Source organism: Quercus suber, unplaced genomic scaffold (assembly GCF_002906115.3).
Source record: "Quercus suber isolate HL8 unplaced genomic scaffold, Cork oak 2.0 scaffold_138, whole genome shotgun sequence".
NCBI classification, from domain to species: Eukaryota; Viridiplantae; Streptophyta; class Magnoliopsida; order Fagales; family Fagaceae; genus Quercus; species Quercus suber.
Window position 1 is genome coordinate 458,457 of NW_027069600.1, and position 16,221 is coordinate 474,677.

At 34.1% G+C, this 16,221-nt stretch overlaps 2 protein-coding genes across 2 annotated transcripts; one reads left to right on the forward strand and one right to left on the reverse strand.

Annotated features, from left to right (window-relative positions):
• The first annotated feature begins 1,267 nt into the window (after positions 1-1,267).
• On the forward strand, positions 1,268-11,068 carry LOC111995652 (V-type proton ATPase subunit a3). The gene is made up of 18 exons (XM_024027571.2): positions 1,268-1,607; positions 2,225-2,269; positions 3,433-3,555; positions 3,666-3,773; positions 4,148-4,258; positions 4,355-4,528; positions 5,055-5,192; positions 6,210-6,317; positions 6,504-6,611; positions 6,807-6,955; positions 8,044-8,197; positions 8,289-8,449; positions 8,532-8,738; positions 9,026-9,209; positions 9,350-9,433; positions 9,553-9,746; positions 10,258-10,317; positions 10,401-11,068. Exons 1-18 carry the CDS (start codon positions 1,455-1,457, stop codon positions 10,603-10,605), a joined length of 2,466 nt encoding a protein of 821 aa, XP_023883339.2. The 5' UTR covers positions 1,268-1,454; the 3' UTR covers positions 10,606-11,068.
• A 451-nt stretch (positions 11,069-11,519) lies between these two features.
• On the reverse strand, positions 11,520-15,447 carry LOC111995640 (cysteine proteinase 15A). The gene is made up of 4 exons (XM_065776668.1): positions 14,935-15,447; positions 13,662-13,781; positions 12,314-12,560; positions 11,520-12,086 (listed from the first exon to the last, which is right to left on the reverse strand). The coding sequence occupies exons 1-4, from the start codon at positions 15,400-15,402 to the stop codon at positions 11,809-11,811; spliced, it is 1,113 nt and encodes a 370-aa protein (XP_065632740.1). The 5' UTR covers positions 15,403-15,447; the 3' UTR covers positions 11,520-11,808.
• Positions 15,448-16,221: the final 774 nt, after the last annotated feature.

Below are 16,221 nucleotides of genomic sequence, written 5' to 3' on the forward strand. Positions count from 1 at the left end.
CGAATGTAATACAACCCATTTCAACCTGCATAATATTAAATATAAATCTATATAGAAATAATTATTTTTACATCCTAAAAAGCAGTGCATATACTTCAAGTCTTTAACCCACATTCAAAGTAATATAATTCAACAAAAATATAACATTCATCTAGTAATAAGTTTTTACATCCAAAAGAAGTGCATACACTTCAATTCAAATTCAAAATAACAAAGTTTCACAAAATAAAATAACATAGTTCAACAAAAATATAATATTCTTGGAACTCGCCAAATGCTAAGTATCAATATTAAAAGAATTTGAGCAAACAGTAGACTAATCCTGACTATGACCACGATTATCATCTATAGATTCTTTGTTGGTGTCCGAATTCATAACATCTTCCACAAGCTCATCCAATTTTATTTGTGTAAGTTCTATGTCACCAAAAAAAAAAAAAAAGAAGAAGAAGAAGAAAAGTATTAGTAGTTCTAAGGTCTGTAAAGTTTTAATTTTCAATTATATCCCTTGTAAATTTTTTAATTACTTACTTTTCTTTTTAAATTTAAAATATATGTTGGATATAAAAGTATTTGACAAATCTAAAATAAAATAAATATTATTTGTATATGAGTTAACCGAGTTATATTAAGTGGGTCATTTCAGGTTGACACAAATAAATTGGCGTGTCAAACGTGTCTATTGCGGGTTATGCGGGTTGACCCGTTTATGACCCGTTTCTTATCGTGTCACTTTCGGGTCGACCCGTTTATGACCCAAACCCATTAAGGCCCAACCCTAACTCGAAAAAACCCGTGTCAGGTTCGTGTCGTGTTCGTGAGTTGGGTCGAACATTAACACCCCTAATTGGAGTCGGAAGTACATGGGGTTTACAAGGTGTCATACTGTACGTTGGGTCCAAATGCAAAAGCCCATTGCCCTTCGAAATATTCACTGCAGTCCACAATTCATGGACCTTATGCCGAAGACGACGGTGGGCCGCTAATAACGCAAAACAGCGTCGTTTGAAAGAATTTTATTATTATTATTATTTTAATGTTTGGTTGAAATAATTTCTTTCTTCTTGAAAAGTAAAAGTTGTTTCTCAAAAAAAAAAAAAAAAAAAAAAAGAAAAGTAAAAGTTACCTCACGTCACAAGCGCGTGAAGAACGACGGCTAACTGAACGGACAGAAAAAGAAACATTTTAGTAACAAGCAGGCAAGCACCGACCAACCACCGTATATATATATATACACGTTATATTATAAATGGGCCTAGCTAGGCCCAGCCATCTTCAACGTTCAGTGCTGTAAATTGCAAACGAAAACGAATCACAATTATAAAAGCAATAAATTAAATCAATCTCAGAATCTGAAAAAGAGAATGGTAGGTAGGTACTCTATATCATTACGTATATATGCGTTTTTTTGTATATAGTATATAGTATAGTTTAGGAATTTGGTTGATTAGAAAATGGGAGAGAGAAGAGGAGGAGGTTGGGCAAGTGCGACTATGGATCTGCTACGGTCGGAGCCGATGCAATTGGCGCAACTCATCATTCCCGTCGAATCTGCTCACCGCACCATCTCCTATCTCGGCGACCTTGCCCTCTTTCAGTTCAAAGATGTTAGCACCTGAGATAACCTTTTTCTTTCTTTCTCTTCTTCACATACATTTTTTACAATTCGTACTTTCTATTTTTGATTCTGTTAAATCCATTGTGATCCGCTATTCCATGCCTCGAATTTGATATTAATTGGATGTTTGTTATTGCTGAAGATCATGATTGCAAGAATTGCATTAGATATATATATATATATATATCTATGTCTATGTGCTAAGCTAAAATGATATCATGTAAGAGAAAGCTTGAGAAATGAGAAATTCATTGTACATTGCTCAGACTGGACTTATTTCTTGGTTGATCCATGATTGAACTTTTCTTTTATGATATTTTAAATTATAGAAACGCGACAACTCTTAAATGACAGGTTGTTACTGGCTGTAGTGGGCAAAATGATAATTTTAGTGGCAGATTCAAATTAGAAGCAGTAATATCTTACTGCCTAGGATTTGTTGAGAAAGTGTTGTGAAAATATTGTGGGCGTGTCACTAATCTTTAAATTAATACCATGGCAATGAGTCAATTTTGTGATGTTTTCTGTAATTGGCCAACTCTTTTGTTTTTTAAATAGAAAATAATAAAGTATAATTCATTTTGTGTATCTATTTCTTTTTTTCAGCTCAATGCAGAGAAGAGCCCGTTCCAGAGGACATATGCCGCTCAGGTATACTTCCTAAGCCTAGGTTTCTTATTTTGTGTTGTTTTATCATAAGACGAGGTTCCTCGTATTTGTGTCAAGAGTCTTGCAATTTGGTGGCATCGTCTGGTCTTCTTTAAAGATTACGGATTTGAATACCCCTCTCTCACTTGTTGTAAACAAAAAAGTAACACGTATGTATGCTATCAAAATATAATGTATATGAAAAAATTGGTCTCATATATAGGGTTTTGAATGAACTGAGCTATTTATGAATAGCTTGGTCTTAGTTTGGGAAATGAGTCTGGAAAAATGTTGCTTATATTTGTTTAATTTAACAAATAAGCTAAAGCTTAAGCTTAAACTTTGGCTTGACCATTAAACGAGTCAAGTTTAAACATAATAACATGTTTGCAAACAAGATTATTGTAAGAGTAAGTCTCAATTTAAGTATACTATACATATATATTTCTATATAAACTCAAGATTATTGAGATTAGATTGTGTAAGTTTGTATTATTTGTAATTTATTGATGATATATAATCAATTTTGTAGTAGAAAATTTGAAATTATATGTAATTTTTAACAATACCAGGTTGTTGAATCTATTTTTAAAAAGTTCTATCTAATTAACTCAAATAATATAATTTTATCATTAATTTAGTTATGAATTATTAGCATCGATTTGTGAACGAGTAAAATTTTTTGTCTTGGTGTTTACTGTATATGGAAGGTAAGTTTAGAAATATGGCTAGACGCTCTAGAATCTAAATGCTTTCGATTAAATAGAACTAAAATAGAATACTTAGACTGTAAGTAACAGTAAAAACAAAGATGAAATGGCAGTAAGACTTGATGGTTAAGAAATACAAAAGAGTGAGCACTTTTAATATGTTGAATCAATATTTTATAAAGAAGGAGAGATCGAAGAGAATGTGAATCATAGGATAATAGCCATTTTTTCTCCCATCTCTCTATTAATACAATCTGTGAAGTGTGAACTTTGCTATGTTGATTCCCATTGATTTTATGCACCTTGGATATTGGACAATCCGAAATTAACTGCCATTATTTTTTTAAATATGGTTTGAGTTCTCATATGATTTTGATTAGATATGATTTTTTTAATTAATAACATTCTATATCTATGTTATGCATCTATGAATGTGTGTGTTTTTCTACCATGCAGATTAAAAGATGTGGGGAAATGGCTCGCAAGCTACGTTTATTCAAGGAACAAATGACAAAAGCTGGTTTGTCACCCTCAACAAGAATTACTAGAAGCAATGATATTGATCTGGACAACTTGGAGGTTGTTATATATTGTAATATTGATTTTTTTTTTCAAATGTCCCTAAAACTTCTGATGTCTTATATTGAAATAAATCTTTGTGTGTGTGCATCTTTGTGTGTGGGTGTTAGGTCAAACTTGGAGAACTTGAAGCTGAGCTGTTAGAGATGAATGGAAACAATGAAAAGTTACAACGGTCTTATAATGAGCTAGTAGAATATAAGCTTGTTCTGCAGAAGGTTTGGGTTGCTTTTCTTCTTTCAACTAGGTTTTAAGAGCATTTGAACTAAAGTAGCTTCATTGTACTCAGAATTTAAAAGCTTATTGGCAATACCCTGCTGTTACCCCTGCTTATGTGTAGCTGTATAGTGCATAATTATTCTACTTATTTTAAATTATGATCTCTCTCTCTCTCTCCCCCTTGCATACTTCTATGCAGAAGAAAATTGCTAAGGTCATATGATCACATTCACCTTTGACTCGTTGCTTAAAATATTTGTTTTTTAGGCTGTTAGGCAGAAGAGATTTATTTCAGTTAGAATGGTGTTCTTTTTTTCTTCTTCTTATATTTCCAAAGTTATGAAGTGAACTGTGAGCTCTTTTCTCATTTCAGGCTGGTGAGTTTTTCCATTCAGCTCAAGGCAGTGCCGCAGCTCAGCAGAGAGAAATTGAAGTGCAGCACATTGGTGAAGGATCCATGGACAGTCCTTTATTACTGGAACAGGTAAAAGCTTTCTAGTCTCTATACATCCTTTTTTGACATTAGCTAAAGATCTTTTGTTTTTCCTTTGCATGATAGTTAGGGATTTGGTGTTTGTAGGAAATGATAACAGACCCATTGAAGCAAGTTAAGCTGGGGTTTGTTAGTGGTCTTGTTCCAAGAGTAAAATCAATGGCTTTTGAAAGGATTTTATTTCGCGCAACCAGGGGTAATGTGTTTTTGAAGCAAGCTGTGGTGGAAGATCCTGTCATTGATCCTGTTTCGGTAGAGAAGGTTAATTCCAGAACTTATAATTGTAAATTGTCAGCTTTTAGAGGGGCATGAACATGCGTTTCTTTATAGCCCTCCACAATGCACTCCACACATGGTGGGGCAATTCAAGCACAGCTAAATGTCAATCTTTTCTCATTTGTGTAAAAATTTTCTACTTAATTTTAACACACCTGTAGGGTTATTGGTCACTTCATAGTTGGAAAAAAGACAACTTGATGAGATCTATCCAGCTTGTTGCTCCATATGTTACTATGGATGCATCTCTTTTTGTTTTTTGTTTTTTTTTTTGAATGTGTTGCCATTTAAAAAGTGTAGTTGTTCAGTGGAATTTATGGCTCTTAATTCAATTGTACATAATCTGATAATAGGCATATGATATCTATATTTATATCATCATTATAGTAAAATTTTCTTCCAATATCAAGGTTTATCTCCTTCACGATTACTAAAAAAAGGTTGCACCCAATGCATGATTACTGATTTTGTGAATTGACTTTTTATTTGGGAAATACATATCAATTGGCAGGTTGAGAAAAATGTTTTCGTTATCTTCTATTCTGGAGACAGAGCAAAGAACAAGATTCTGAAAATATGTGATGCTTTTGGGGCAAACCGTTACCCCTTTGCGGATGACTTAGGCAAACAACTTCAGATGATCATAGAGGTATGAATGATTTTCTTTAAGTCATTCTTGCCTGTCTTTTATTAGTAATAAGAAGCTTCAGGATATGCAGCATGATTATTTCTTTATATTCTCTATCATACAATTGTGTTATCTAATGATAAACATGTATTCTTGAGGACCTTCCTTTATTTATGTTTTTAGTTTTATGTATATTTTTTTTATTGGCACATACAACACATTCATAACTTGCTACAAAATAATTAAATTTTCCTAATTGCTCAAACCACATCAATTGGTCACATTCTTTTAAACTCTCCATTTTGAGCATGATAGTGGAATTAGTTTGATTTCATGGGTGTCCTTAATGGTATGGATTTAGTGCCCTGAAGATCACAAGACTCAGAATGAGTAAGACAATGCAACGTTTTGTGTATAAGGGGTAACATGATGTGAAATTTTCATTTTATTAGGGGTAGAATTGAAAGCCACATCTTCAAATTAATATCTGAGGCTTCTATCCCAACTTGCTTACATAAGAAACAGCTCCTTGATTGAAGGAACTGGAAAAAGTTGCTAACCATGTTGAAAACATTAGAAGTTGGGATAAAGTTCTCATCACTCCACCCACCCACACCCCCCCCCCCCCCCGGGCACGCGCGCACCCAAAAAAAGTGGGAAGCTTTTTTTTTTAAAAATTAAAAAAAGGAAAAAAAAAAAAAAAAAAAGAAGAAGAAGAAGAAAGGGATTGTGTAGGGTGAATTTTAAATTAGAAGCAAGTAGGACAGAAAAATTGGACAAAAACTCCTATTTCTTGGTCAAATGGTAACGGTTGGTACACAACATGAGCTAGCCTTCCTTTGATGCACATGGGTTGATCTCAATACCTCCTTATTTAGGGGTTTTGACTTTAGGGGGGTTCCGTTTGGTAAACACTGCTGTTCATGCCTTGTTAAACTGTACGAAATGCGGTAGCTTTAGTCAGTTTGTCTAATTGTGAATAACTTATAGGTCACAGCCTCAGTGAGATCTTAATTTGGTATTTACTTTGATTTGTAGGTGTCTGGAAGACTTTCAGAGCTGAAGACTACTATAGATGCGGGGCTGCTGCATAGGAACAATCTACTACAGACAATTGGATATGAATATGAGCAGTGGAACCTTCAGGTTTGTTTGAGTTGCTTTATTTGATATTCCAATCCGTTCATTTATTGCTAAAGAATATGAATTTATCTACTTTTTTTCTTTCATGTGTGTGCATGCTTCTGTATCTGCATGTGTGTTAGCATTGATCTTTGAGTATATGCATTTTGCATTTTGTTCTGGCACTTAAGTTTGTTCCTAACTTAATAGGTGAAGAAGGAAAAGTCCATTTACCACACTTTAAATATGCTGAGCTTTGATGTGACAAAGAAGTGTCTTGTTGCAGAAGGTTGGTGTCCTATTTTTGCAACTAGTCAGGTTTGTGCTTTTATCCTGTATCTGTTTACTGATTTAACACTGCACTGTTTATTTCACTTATAAATTTTGCTGAATTAGCTTTATGTGAAGTATATTGATGAAGTGATTGCTTAATTAGCTTAGTCNTGAATTAGCTTTATGTGAAGTATATTGTTGAAGTGATTGCTTAATTAGCTTAGTCTTGATATTTGCCAGATTCAAAATGCACTCCAGCGGGCAACCTTTGACGGCAACTCACAAATTGGGGCCATTTTCCAGGTTTTGCATACAAAGGAATCACCACCTACCTATTTTCGCACAAACAAGTTTACTTCTCCGTTTCAAGAAATTGTAGATGCATATGGGTGAGTTACTTTGGGAGGCCATGCTTATGCTGTCCACAGCTATAGTGTGTAATGCAACATCTGCTGGGGGTTGGAAATCTTAAATTCATAAATCTATTAGTGACTTGATATCTTGTAGTACTGTTTGGAAAAATTTGCATGGTACTTGCAGTATTTACGCTATTTTCTATAATTCCTATCTTCTTGCCAAAAAATAAATGCATTTGAAATTCTATTTTCTTAAGTTATGCTGTACTATTTTTTTTTGTACATTTGAAAATGGAAAGTAGTGTATTTAGGAAATAATTATGATTTGAGTTGTGGGGGGGAGAGAGAGAGAGAGAGAGAGAGAGAGATTTACAGCTGATCATGTATTGCAAGTCGTAACAAATTGATATTTTGAATTAGTAATTTCATTAAGAAATGCAAAAGGGATGCAACTCATGTGCACAAGATATTTACAAGAATTATACCAATGTCATAACATATTGATTACATGATATTGTTAGCAGTTTCACATAGACCATCCAACAACATTTGATTTTATCCATTTAATTATTTCAACTGCATTAAAGACTAATGATTTTTACATTGATTTGGTTATTAGTTTTCTATTTATTTGAGATTTCTTTGGTTATGCCTAATTTGGTTAACCTATTTTTGTGGACTTGTTTATTGTCATTACCAACTGATATGCCATTTAAGTATAACGAAGGCTTGCTAGTGGACTCTCCCGCTTTTGACCCGTCCATACTTTTCCTCATTAAATCTCATTAATTTCTCTCCTTCTAAACCAATGTCTCTCTCTTCTCTCTGTAGTATTTTTTTACTCTTCTGTATTTGTAGGAAAACAATTGATTTATGTGAAAACTTGATGTACAAAAAAGCTCAAGCTTAAAAGAATTTACCTAACAACCATTCTCGAAGTTGTGTAACCTTTTTTTTTTTTTTTTTTTTTTTTTTAAAGAAAAGAATTTAAGTATTTGATGATCAAGAGTTAATATTATGTTATTCATCACAAAAGATTGTTCATTTCTCAGTCAACAAGCTTCATATAAAAAGAGATATGCTGCATGCTGGAGTACTTAGCTAGTGCGGTGTTTTTGCAGGGTTGCCAAGTATCAGGAAGCAAATCCTGGTGTATACACAATTATCACATTCCCTTTCCTTTTTGCTGTTATGTTTGGTGATTGGGGCCATGGTATATGCTTGTTGCTGGCAACATTATATTTCATAATCAGAGAAAAGAAACTTTCCAGTCAGGTAATTGCTGCGTGTCTTTCTTGTTGTCTGTAAACTCTGTTCTTTCCTTGTAAGTGTTTCATTTGAGCTTATTTGATTGTGCTAACAACAGAAACTTGGAGACATCATAGAAATGACTTTTGGTGGCCGTTATGTTATCTTGATGATGGCGTTGTTCTCAATCTACACAGGATTGATATATAACGAGTTCTTTTCAGTCCCATTTGAATTATTTGGGCCCTCTGCCTATGGATGTCGTGACCCATCCTGCAGGTACTGAATTAGTATGAAATATTACATATTTGTAAATATGTTTTCCTCGTTAAGTTAGTAACACTAGTCCTTTTTGTCACAGTGATGCTTATACTGTGGGTTTAATAAAGGTGCATAACACATATCCATTTGGCGTGGACCCTAAGTGGCATGGTACCCGTAGTGAGTTACCATTTCTTAACTCATTGAAGATGAAGATGTCAATTCTACTTGGAGTAGCCCAGATGAATCTTGGAATTATACTGAGTTACTTCAATGCAAAATTCTATGGAGATGACATAAATATCCGGTATGCTATATTGCTCAAGTTGATCTTTGCATGCATTCATGCATGTGTGGAGCACACTACCTTTGTAAGATTTATTAGAAGTGTCTATTTCTGTATTGTTCTTTGGTAAAGCTACTAAAGAATTTTTAAGATAACATATATCTGGATGTGCATGTACATCCATGATTGCACAAACATACTCTCTCTCTCTCTTAAATTTATATTTCTAGCTTGTGATGAATATGTTTTTATTTGATATCATAATGATGATTGTTAAGTGTTATGTATTAATCATGTATTTGCTTTAGGTACCAATTTGTTCCCCAGATGTTATTCTTAAACAGCCTGTTTGGCTACCTTTCGCTCCTCATTATTGTGAAATGGTGCACTGGTTCACAAGCTGATCTGTATCATGTGATGATATACATGTTCCTGAGTCCTACCGATGATCTGGGTGAAAATCAACTTTTTGTTGGTCAGAAATTCCTTCAGGTTTATTTTTTATTTTTATTTTTTTAAAAATTTTTTATTGTTATTTTTATTTATTTTTAAATATTGATCATGTAGAAATTTTCCCATGCTGCACAAGACAAAGACACTCATTCTTAACATGTCCATTTTTTCATTACCAGCTTCTGTTACTACTATCAGCCCTTGTTGCTGTACCATGGATGCTGTTTCCAAAGCCTTTTCTCTTGAAGAAACAAAACGAAGAAGTACGCCGAAAACTTCTATCCATGTAGTTTCATATTTTTTTTTTTTTTTATCGTAGAAGCTTTAGTTTTATTTTCTCCACTTGTTTTGACCTTCTATCATCAATGTCATGTTTTGTCAGAGGCACCAAGGTAAATCCTATGCATTACTTCACAGCATTGATGACCCTCTTGAAATGGAATCTCATCATGATTCCCATGGTGATGAGGAATTTGAGTTCAGTGAGGTCTTTGTACACCAACTTATACATACCATAGAGTTTGTGCTCGGAGCGGTGTCTAATACAGCTTCATATCTACGTTTATGGGCCCTCAGGTAAGTAGTCAAAAACCTCAAATCATTTCATGGAATTCAACTTAATTGTGCATCCTAACATGCATGAGTATACATTGTTCTTGCATGTTTCCTCATTAAACATAGTGCTGGTACTTAAAAGTAGTGAAGCATGCAGTATAATGGGTACAATGCATGGGAGTTTGACATAAGCAAGGCCTAATGGATAATGCTTTATATGAAAAGCTGTGATTCCTTGAGGCAATGAAGATCTGACCTGTTCTGGCCTACAGGCTGCATGTCTTCATTATGAAAACCTTTTTAGCCCTTATGGGTGCATCTTTTCATAATTGAAATCACATTCTTTAAATAGATCCGAATTCTGTTTTCAGTATCAAGACTTCATCCTCTGATGTCTTCATTATGAAAACCTTTTTAGCCCTTTGGGTGCATCTTTTCATGATTGAAATCATGTTCTTTAAACAGTTCCTAATTCTAGATTTCAGTATCAAGTCTTCATCCTCTGACTTGTATAACTTTTTTCTTTGTTCAGTCTAGCTCATTCAGAGTTGTCTAGTGTATTTTATGACAAGGTTCTACTTCTAGCCTGGGGGTAAGTTTATTTACTCATGTTTTTTGTAGCAAGAACAAAAAATTCTTACGGTTCAGTATTGAATGTCTTGCAAATGATTGCAGGTTCAACAATGTCATTGTTCTTATTATTGGCATTATTGTTTTTGTATTTGCAACTGTTGGTGTGCTACTAGTGATGGAAACACTTAGTGCATTCCTGCATGCATTACGACTTCATTGGGTGGAGTTCCAGAACAAGTTCTATCAGGGAGACGGTTATAAATTCCATCCATTTTCATTTGCGTTACTTGGTGAGGAGGATGAATGATACAGCACTATGAGTTGGTTCATAAGCTAAAAGATAGGAGACAATATTGATCGCATTAAAATTTCTTTAGTATATAATTCATCAATTCTTTTATATGAAGTAGATTTAGAAAGGTAACATAGCAATTGCTGGCTAGTTCAGGGAAGGCAGCTTTCTCACAATTTCCTGCTCACTTCCCACTTCCAGTTGCTTATTCTTTTAAATAAAGAGCCTTGCCAATAAGGCTGCCAATCATTGTTCATGTATATTGTTAGGAATCTACATGCAACTGGAGAACATGCCAATCGTTTCTCTCCCATATTACAGTTAAAAAAATTACTTGATTATTATTTGCTAGGCTGATATTTGTCTCTTGTAGCTTCTTGTACAATTGTCTGCTGCCTTTTTCTGTAGAGCTGTTGTGAAGATAAGGGAGCTGTAATTGTCTTTAATGATTACTTAATTAATGAATGATTTTAAACTATTGCTGCCATATATAAAACTAGTTTGTTAAAATTTCTGTTACACTGGATGACTGAAAAATTGGATGAGGTAGATTTTGACTAGTTTATGGAAAATAGGAAATTCCTCGAATTTGTAAATTTGTTCTAGATGTCTTACCCCTTTTTAGGCTGGATAGACATGTCTTACTTTGAAGACTTACCATTACTGTCATTTCATATATTTAAGAGGCTCTGACATTGAGCTGTTTCAAATGCCAAATAACCTGTAATAATTCTCACATTAGATATTCATATTTCCTTACGGATAATTTACCTTTTGCTAATTGATTTCAGTTCACTGATAGCCCGAGTGGATCTGAGCCATGGTTCCATATGATAGTTGATAATATGCCTTTTTTCTTTCCTTCTATTTTGCACAGGTCAAGATTAAATCAAATATTGAAAGCAATCACATTCTAACATCTGTTGGCATGCTATAAACATAATACATTACTCGTTATTTTTCAATCCAAATCATGATGTAGCAAACCATAATTAACCATCCCACTACATGGCATCAAGCTCATTTACACACCAATGCACCATCCCCACCGAAGCATACAGTTCCAGAGATTTGAGCCAACTAAGTTTTTAAAATAGACAACTACTTACTGGGCAAGTTGATAGGAGCATCAAGAGCTGCTACAAGTCTAGGAAGTCATCTTAATATTTACAACTGTTTCACTTGCCTAACACGGTACCCACCAATTAACTTCATAATCTAGTCACTGGTGGTATGTATAGCAGCCACAGTTGAGACCATTGAATCCACCCCGCATACGTTACGACCCCTGCAGATCTTGTAATATCCATTCTCTCCCCAGTTTTCTCCCCAAGAGTTCTTTATGATCCAGAATGGCTTTTCCTTGAACCGGATAGGAGCATAACCAGCAGAACCATACCCCACTAAAAGCACCCCATGATCCAATTGCCTCCCACAGATGTATGGGCACGAAACTTTTCCAATGTAAGTCTGCATGAATACTGCATTGATGCCAACTGCACAATACAGAGCAAAAGAGTCATTATTTATTTCCCATCCATCAATGATTTACTCTATCATTCTAAACCCCATTGTTCAAATAAAACTGGTAAGAGTAACAATGAAAACAATTTACACAGCCTATCATAATTTCAACGTCAGTGCACACAACCAAAGAAGAAAGCAAATAAAATGGAAATGAAAACAATTGACTAGGTTTCGAGGAAGGTTAATTGGTAATTACTTGCAAGAGGGCCATTCTTCACCAAATTCGCCGCAATTTGTTCTTCATCAGTCGAAATGACACTGAAATTAGCTACAGAAGCAACAATTTTGTCCTTGTCAAATTTGCAGGTGCCACGATCAGTTCCAGTGTAAGGATAATCCTTCTCTTTCTCAAGTCCACCAGCCTTGAGCGTGTACTCAAAGGCAGAAGTCATCAGCCCACCATTGCAGCCAGAGTCGCATGCACCATATTCCTCAGGATCACACTGCAAAAAAATTACAGGGGTTATCTAAGACTAGACCATACTGATAGTAATCATCTGAAGCAATCAATGTGACACAATATGGATGCTTAGAAATAGTCATATTTTGGTTTTTCTCTCACGCTAGCTAGGTTGTCAAACTTCAGAATAGTCATGGATATACAAGATCAATGGGTTAAGTTTTAGTCTTGCCAAGACATGCTAGTCATCTGTGAGTGTGACACGGGTATAATGAACTACATGCCCAAACTTTAATTTTTGTTTTGTTTGTTTTCCAGGTTTGATGACTTCCATTTCTGTACCGTTTGTGGAGGCTGCATTACTCTATTTTGAGATAAACTGTTTGCATGTTTTTTGATTGCTGGATGAAATTGGGGCAAGACACCAGTTAGCTTACCATCTCTTAAAAAGAACCACGTGCTTTGGAGTATCACATGATATCTTCATTAAAAATTAGAAGCATTTTCAAATATAAAAAGCACAAGAATTGAGTCTAAAGCACATTTACCATCAACAATGAGTGACAATTTGAAACTTAGCCTATATTTTTTTTGAAACTTAGCCTATATATGCATAAGTTAAGTAGCAGTTTTTATGGGAAGCTTAAAACTTTAGATTTAATATGGTTTGTCTGGTTATAGAACCAATTCAAACAACTCATCTATTAAAAATAAAAAAGAACCAATTCAGACATGCTCTTAAAATCATACTCCTCGCTAACATCATGACAAAGAGAACTCAAATATTATGAGCAAATTACTCTATTTTATTGCAATTTATAACTTTTACTGACCGCACAACAAATTTTGAGCCAAAGAAGAAGAAAAAAAAATTCAATATTGGTGTGTTGACTGTTTTCTAAATCCATACTACTAAAACTACGTTCCGATTTTTGTAAATTGAGGCTCTAAAATGAGTATTTATTAGTATTGAAGTGACACCAATCACATTTACTATCATGTCAATTTGTAGACTTTATATAACAAAAATTTATAATATCTTAACCATTTTCCTAACAAAAAGAGAGTAAAAACTATAAGGACATATTTACCACAACCCCAAAAATAGGAACAAACAAAGAGAAAGGAAGGAGTAAAACCAAACCTCATGGTCACAATCCACAAGCTGCTGCTCACTGAGGCTCACTAGCTCCCCAGTCTGCAAAAAATGAGCTCCTTCCAATGCCCCTGTAGTACTAAACGCCCAGCACGATCCACAAGCACCCTGATTCCCAACAATATATATAAATATCATATCAATATGGCTCAAACTTTATAAATTAAAACTTAAATTAATATAATAACAAATAATTCTTCATCCCAAGCTACACCACTTATTAAATTAGATTAAAAATTTGTTAATCCCACAAATAGATTGCATGCTCTCTTCATACTAATCACACCAACCAAATTTCATATCATTCCAAATTCATTTCCTATCTCATCCATAAATTCTCCTGTTATATTTAAAAAACAATAAAAAAAAAAAAAAAAAAAACATAATAAAATTTTAGTAACAGAGTTTTCCACTAAACTAAATGAGTTCGGATCACTGTCCGCGTATATTTTTTGGGTAGACATTCATTTGCTTCGCCAATAAGTTGGAGCAATAACCAATTAAAAAAAAAAAAAAACCTAAATCACAACTTATATCCTTTTTTAAATTCCATCTATTTTTATTCCAATCCTTTAAATTTCATTTGTTTTATTCAGTCATCCAACTTCTATGTCCTTCTATCCAATCAGCAAAATTAAATTCACCAAAACAAGCTTTTTTTTTTTTTTTTTTTTTTATTATTATTATTTATTTATAGATACACTAGAATTTCACCAGTTCATGATGATTATGGTGTAGGCAGGTTTGAACTCCAAATTCCTGATCAGATGACAAAGGACTTTACCAGTTGAACTAACTGGAACTCACCACCAAAACAAACAGTACATTAACTTTGATCTATTTTCAATTCAATCGTTTGAAGTTTCACTCTTTTTCATTTATTTATTTATTTTTCAATTCAATCATTTAACTTCTATTCATTTCTAATCTACTCCTTCCATCCAATCCCCACAATTAAGTTCAACAAATTGGAGATTGGACAGAACTAATCGAAAGGACTAAATTGAAAATAAATTAAACAGAAATTACTCAAATGATAAGAATAAATTTTAAAAGACTAAATGATTGAAAACTTATCATCATTATTTAAATTAAAAAAAAAAAAAAAAAAAAAAACCTGAATTGAAAACCGATTAAAGTCAGAAGATGTAATTTATAATTTAGCCAACAAAATATTAAATGATTTAACTTTCTTTTAACTCAATTCAAAATTGTAGAAATCAAAATTATTATTATTATAATTATTGAATAGTTTGAAAACCTGGTCTTTGACGCCGGTGACGGCGCCGTAATCACGCCAGTCAAAGTCGGTGGGGAGATCATTGGTGGGAAGAATAGGAGCCTTCTGAGCATCGGCAGGCAACCGCAGCCGCTTCAACCCGAGAAAGTTTCGCCGGAACTCAGCCGGAGTGAGATCCGAGAACTTCGTGACGCCGTGTTCAGCGCTGGGATCCAGCTTCTGGTGAATCTTGGCTCTGCGCAGGTTCGCCTTGAACACGCCGAACCTGTAATCGTGCTCCTCTGCGCTCCCGTAGCTTTTCCCAAACCTCGCCTTGAAGCTCGAAAAGTGGCGCTCCGCGTGGAGGAGAAGATCGTCATCACCGTCCGATGACACCACTTGCTTGATCAAAAGATCATCGTCACCACCGCCGTTGATTTCATCGGCGGATATGGTGGACGCGACCACAGAGAATAAGAGGAAGAGGGTGAAGAGAAAAGAGCGGTCCATTGTTGTTTGTGTAAGCAAACACTGTGCTGTGAGTGTGAGATATTTCGTATGTTTAAATATAGTTCCGAGAAGATGGTTGGTTCGGTTTTGGTTTGCTAATGTGGTTTTGACACGTGGTGTGATGTTATTTGTTGCAAGTTGAGCTCAACAAAACGACAGAGGGTGAGGTTTCTTTCACGACTTTGTGTAAAGTAACGAGGGACTATAGTCCATTATTGTTGCTTTCTCCGTTTCTTCATGGAGCGTGCCATCTTTGTTTTTTATTCATTATTATCTTCTCTCTCTTTTTTGTAACTTTGGATTTTTTGTGTTCCTTAATTTTTTTTTTTTTTAAATGATTGTTTTAACTGATTTTTTTTTTTTTGAGAAGATATTTTTGTTTGAGGTGCAAAGTGTTGGAAAAATGGTTTTACGCAAGTGTTTGTGTGGTTTTATTTTATTTTATTTTATAGCCAAAAAAAATGTGAAAGTTGCATGTCATATTGGAGTTGGGAATCCTCGATAAGAATATCCCTTGTTCAAAAACAACAAAAAAGAGAATAAAAAATTTACTCCTAAAGTGATGGAAATTCTTAATTTTCACTTAGAAAAAGAATTGGACTTTGGATGATCTTATATGTATAAGTAAATTGGCTATTGGGTTGGGCCTGGTCCATTTTGATTTTAATTAATATTTTATTTAGTGTCCATTTACCATGAGTATTGAGTATGAAATGGAACAAAATGTCTGTTCATTATCGCACCTTCTTTATATAGGTGCAACTATGTCTATAAGTAAAAGTCTCTCATTTTATTTCAGTAATATATATATATATATAT

Bases quoted from the DNA above. Each gene is read 5' to 3' on its own strand.
- LOC111995652 (XM_024027571.2), top strand. From the start codon at position 1,455: ATGGGAGAGAGAAGAGGAGGAGGTTGGGCAAGTGCGACTATGGATCTG. The intron at 6,612-6,806 runs GTTTGTGCTTTT...GATATTTGCCAG, and splicing joins CTATTTTTGCAACTAGTCAG to ATTCAAAATGCACTCCAGCG. The intron at 8,450-8,531 runs GTACTGAATTAG...TTTTTGTCACAG, and splicing joins TGTCGTGACCCATCCTGCAG to TGATGCTTATACTGTGGGTT.
- LOC111995640 (XM_065776668.1), bottom strand. From the start codon at position 15,402: ATGGACCGCTCTTTTCTCTTCACCCTCTTCCTCTTATTCTCTGTGGTC. The intron at 13,782-14,934 runs GTTTTCAAACTA...GTTGGGAATCAG, and splicing joins TCACCGGCGTCAAAGACCAG to GGTGCTTGTGGATCGTGCTG. The intron at 12,087-12,313 runs GTAATTACCAAT...TGTATTGTGCAG, and splicing joins GAAGAATGGCCCTCTTGCAA to TTGGCATCAATGCAGTATTC.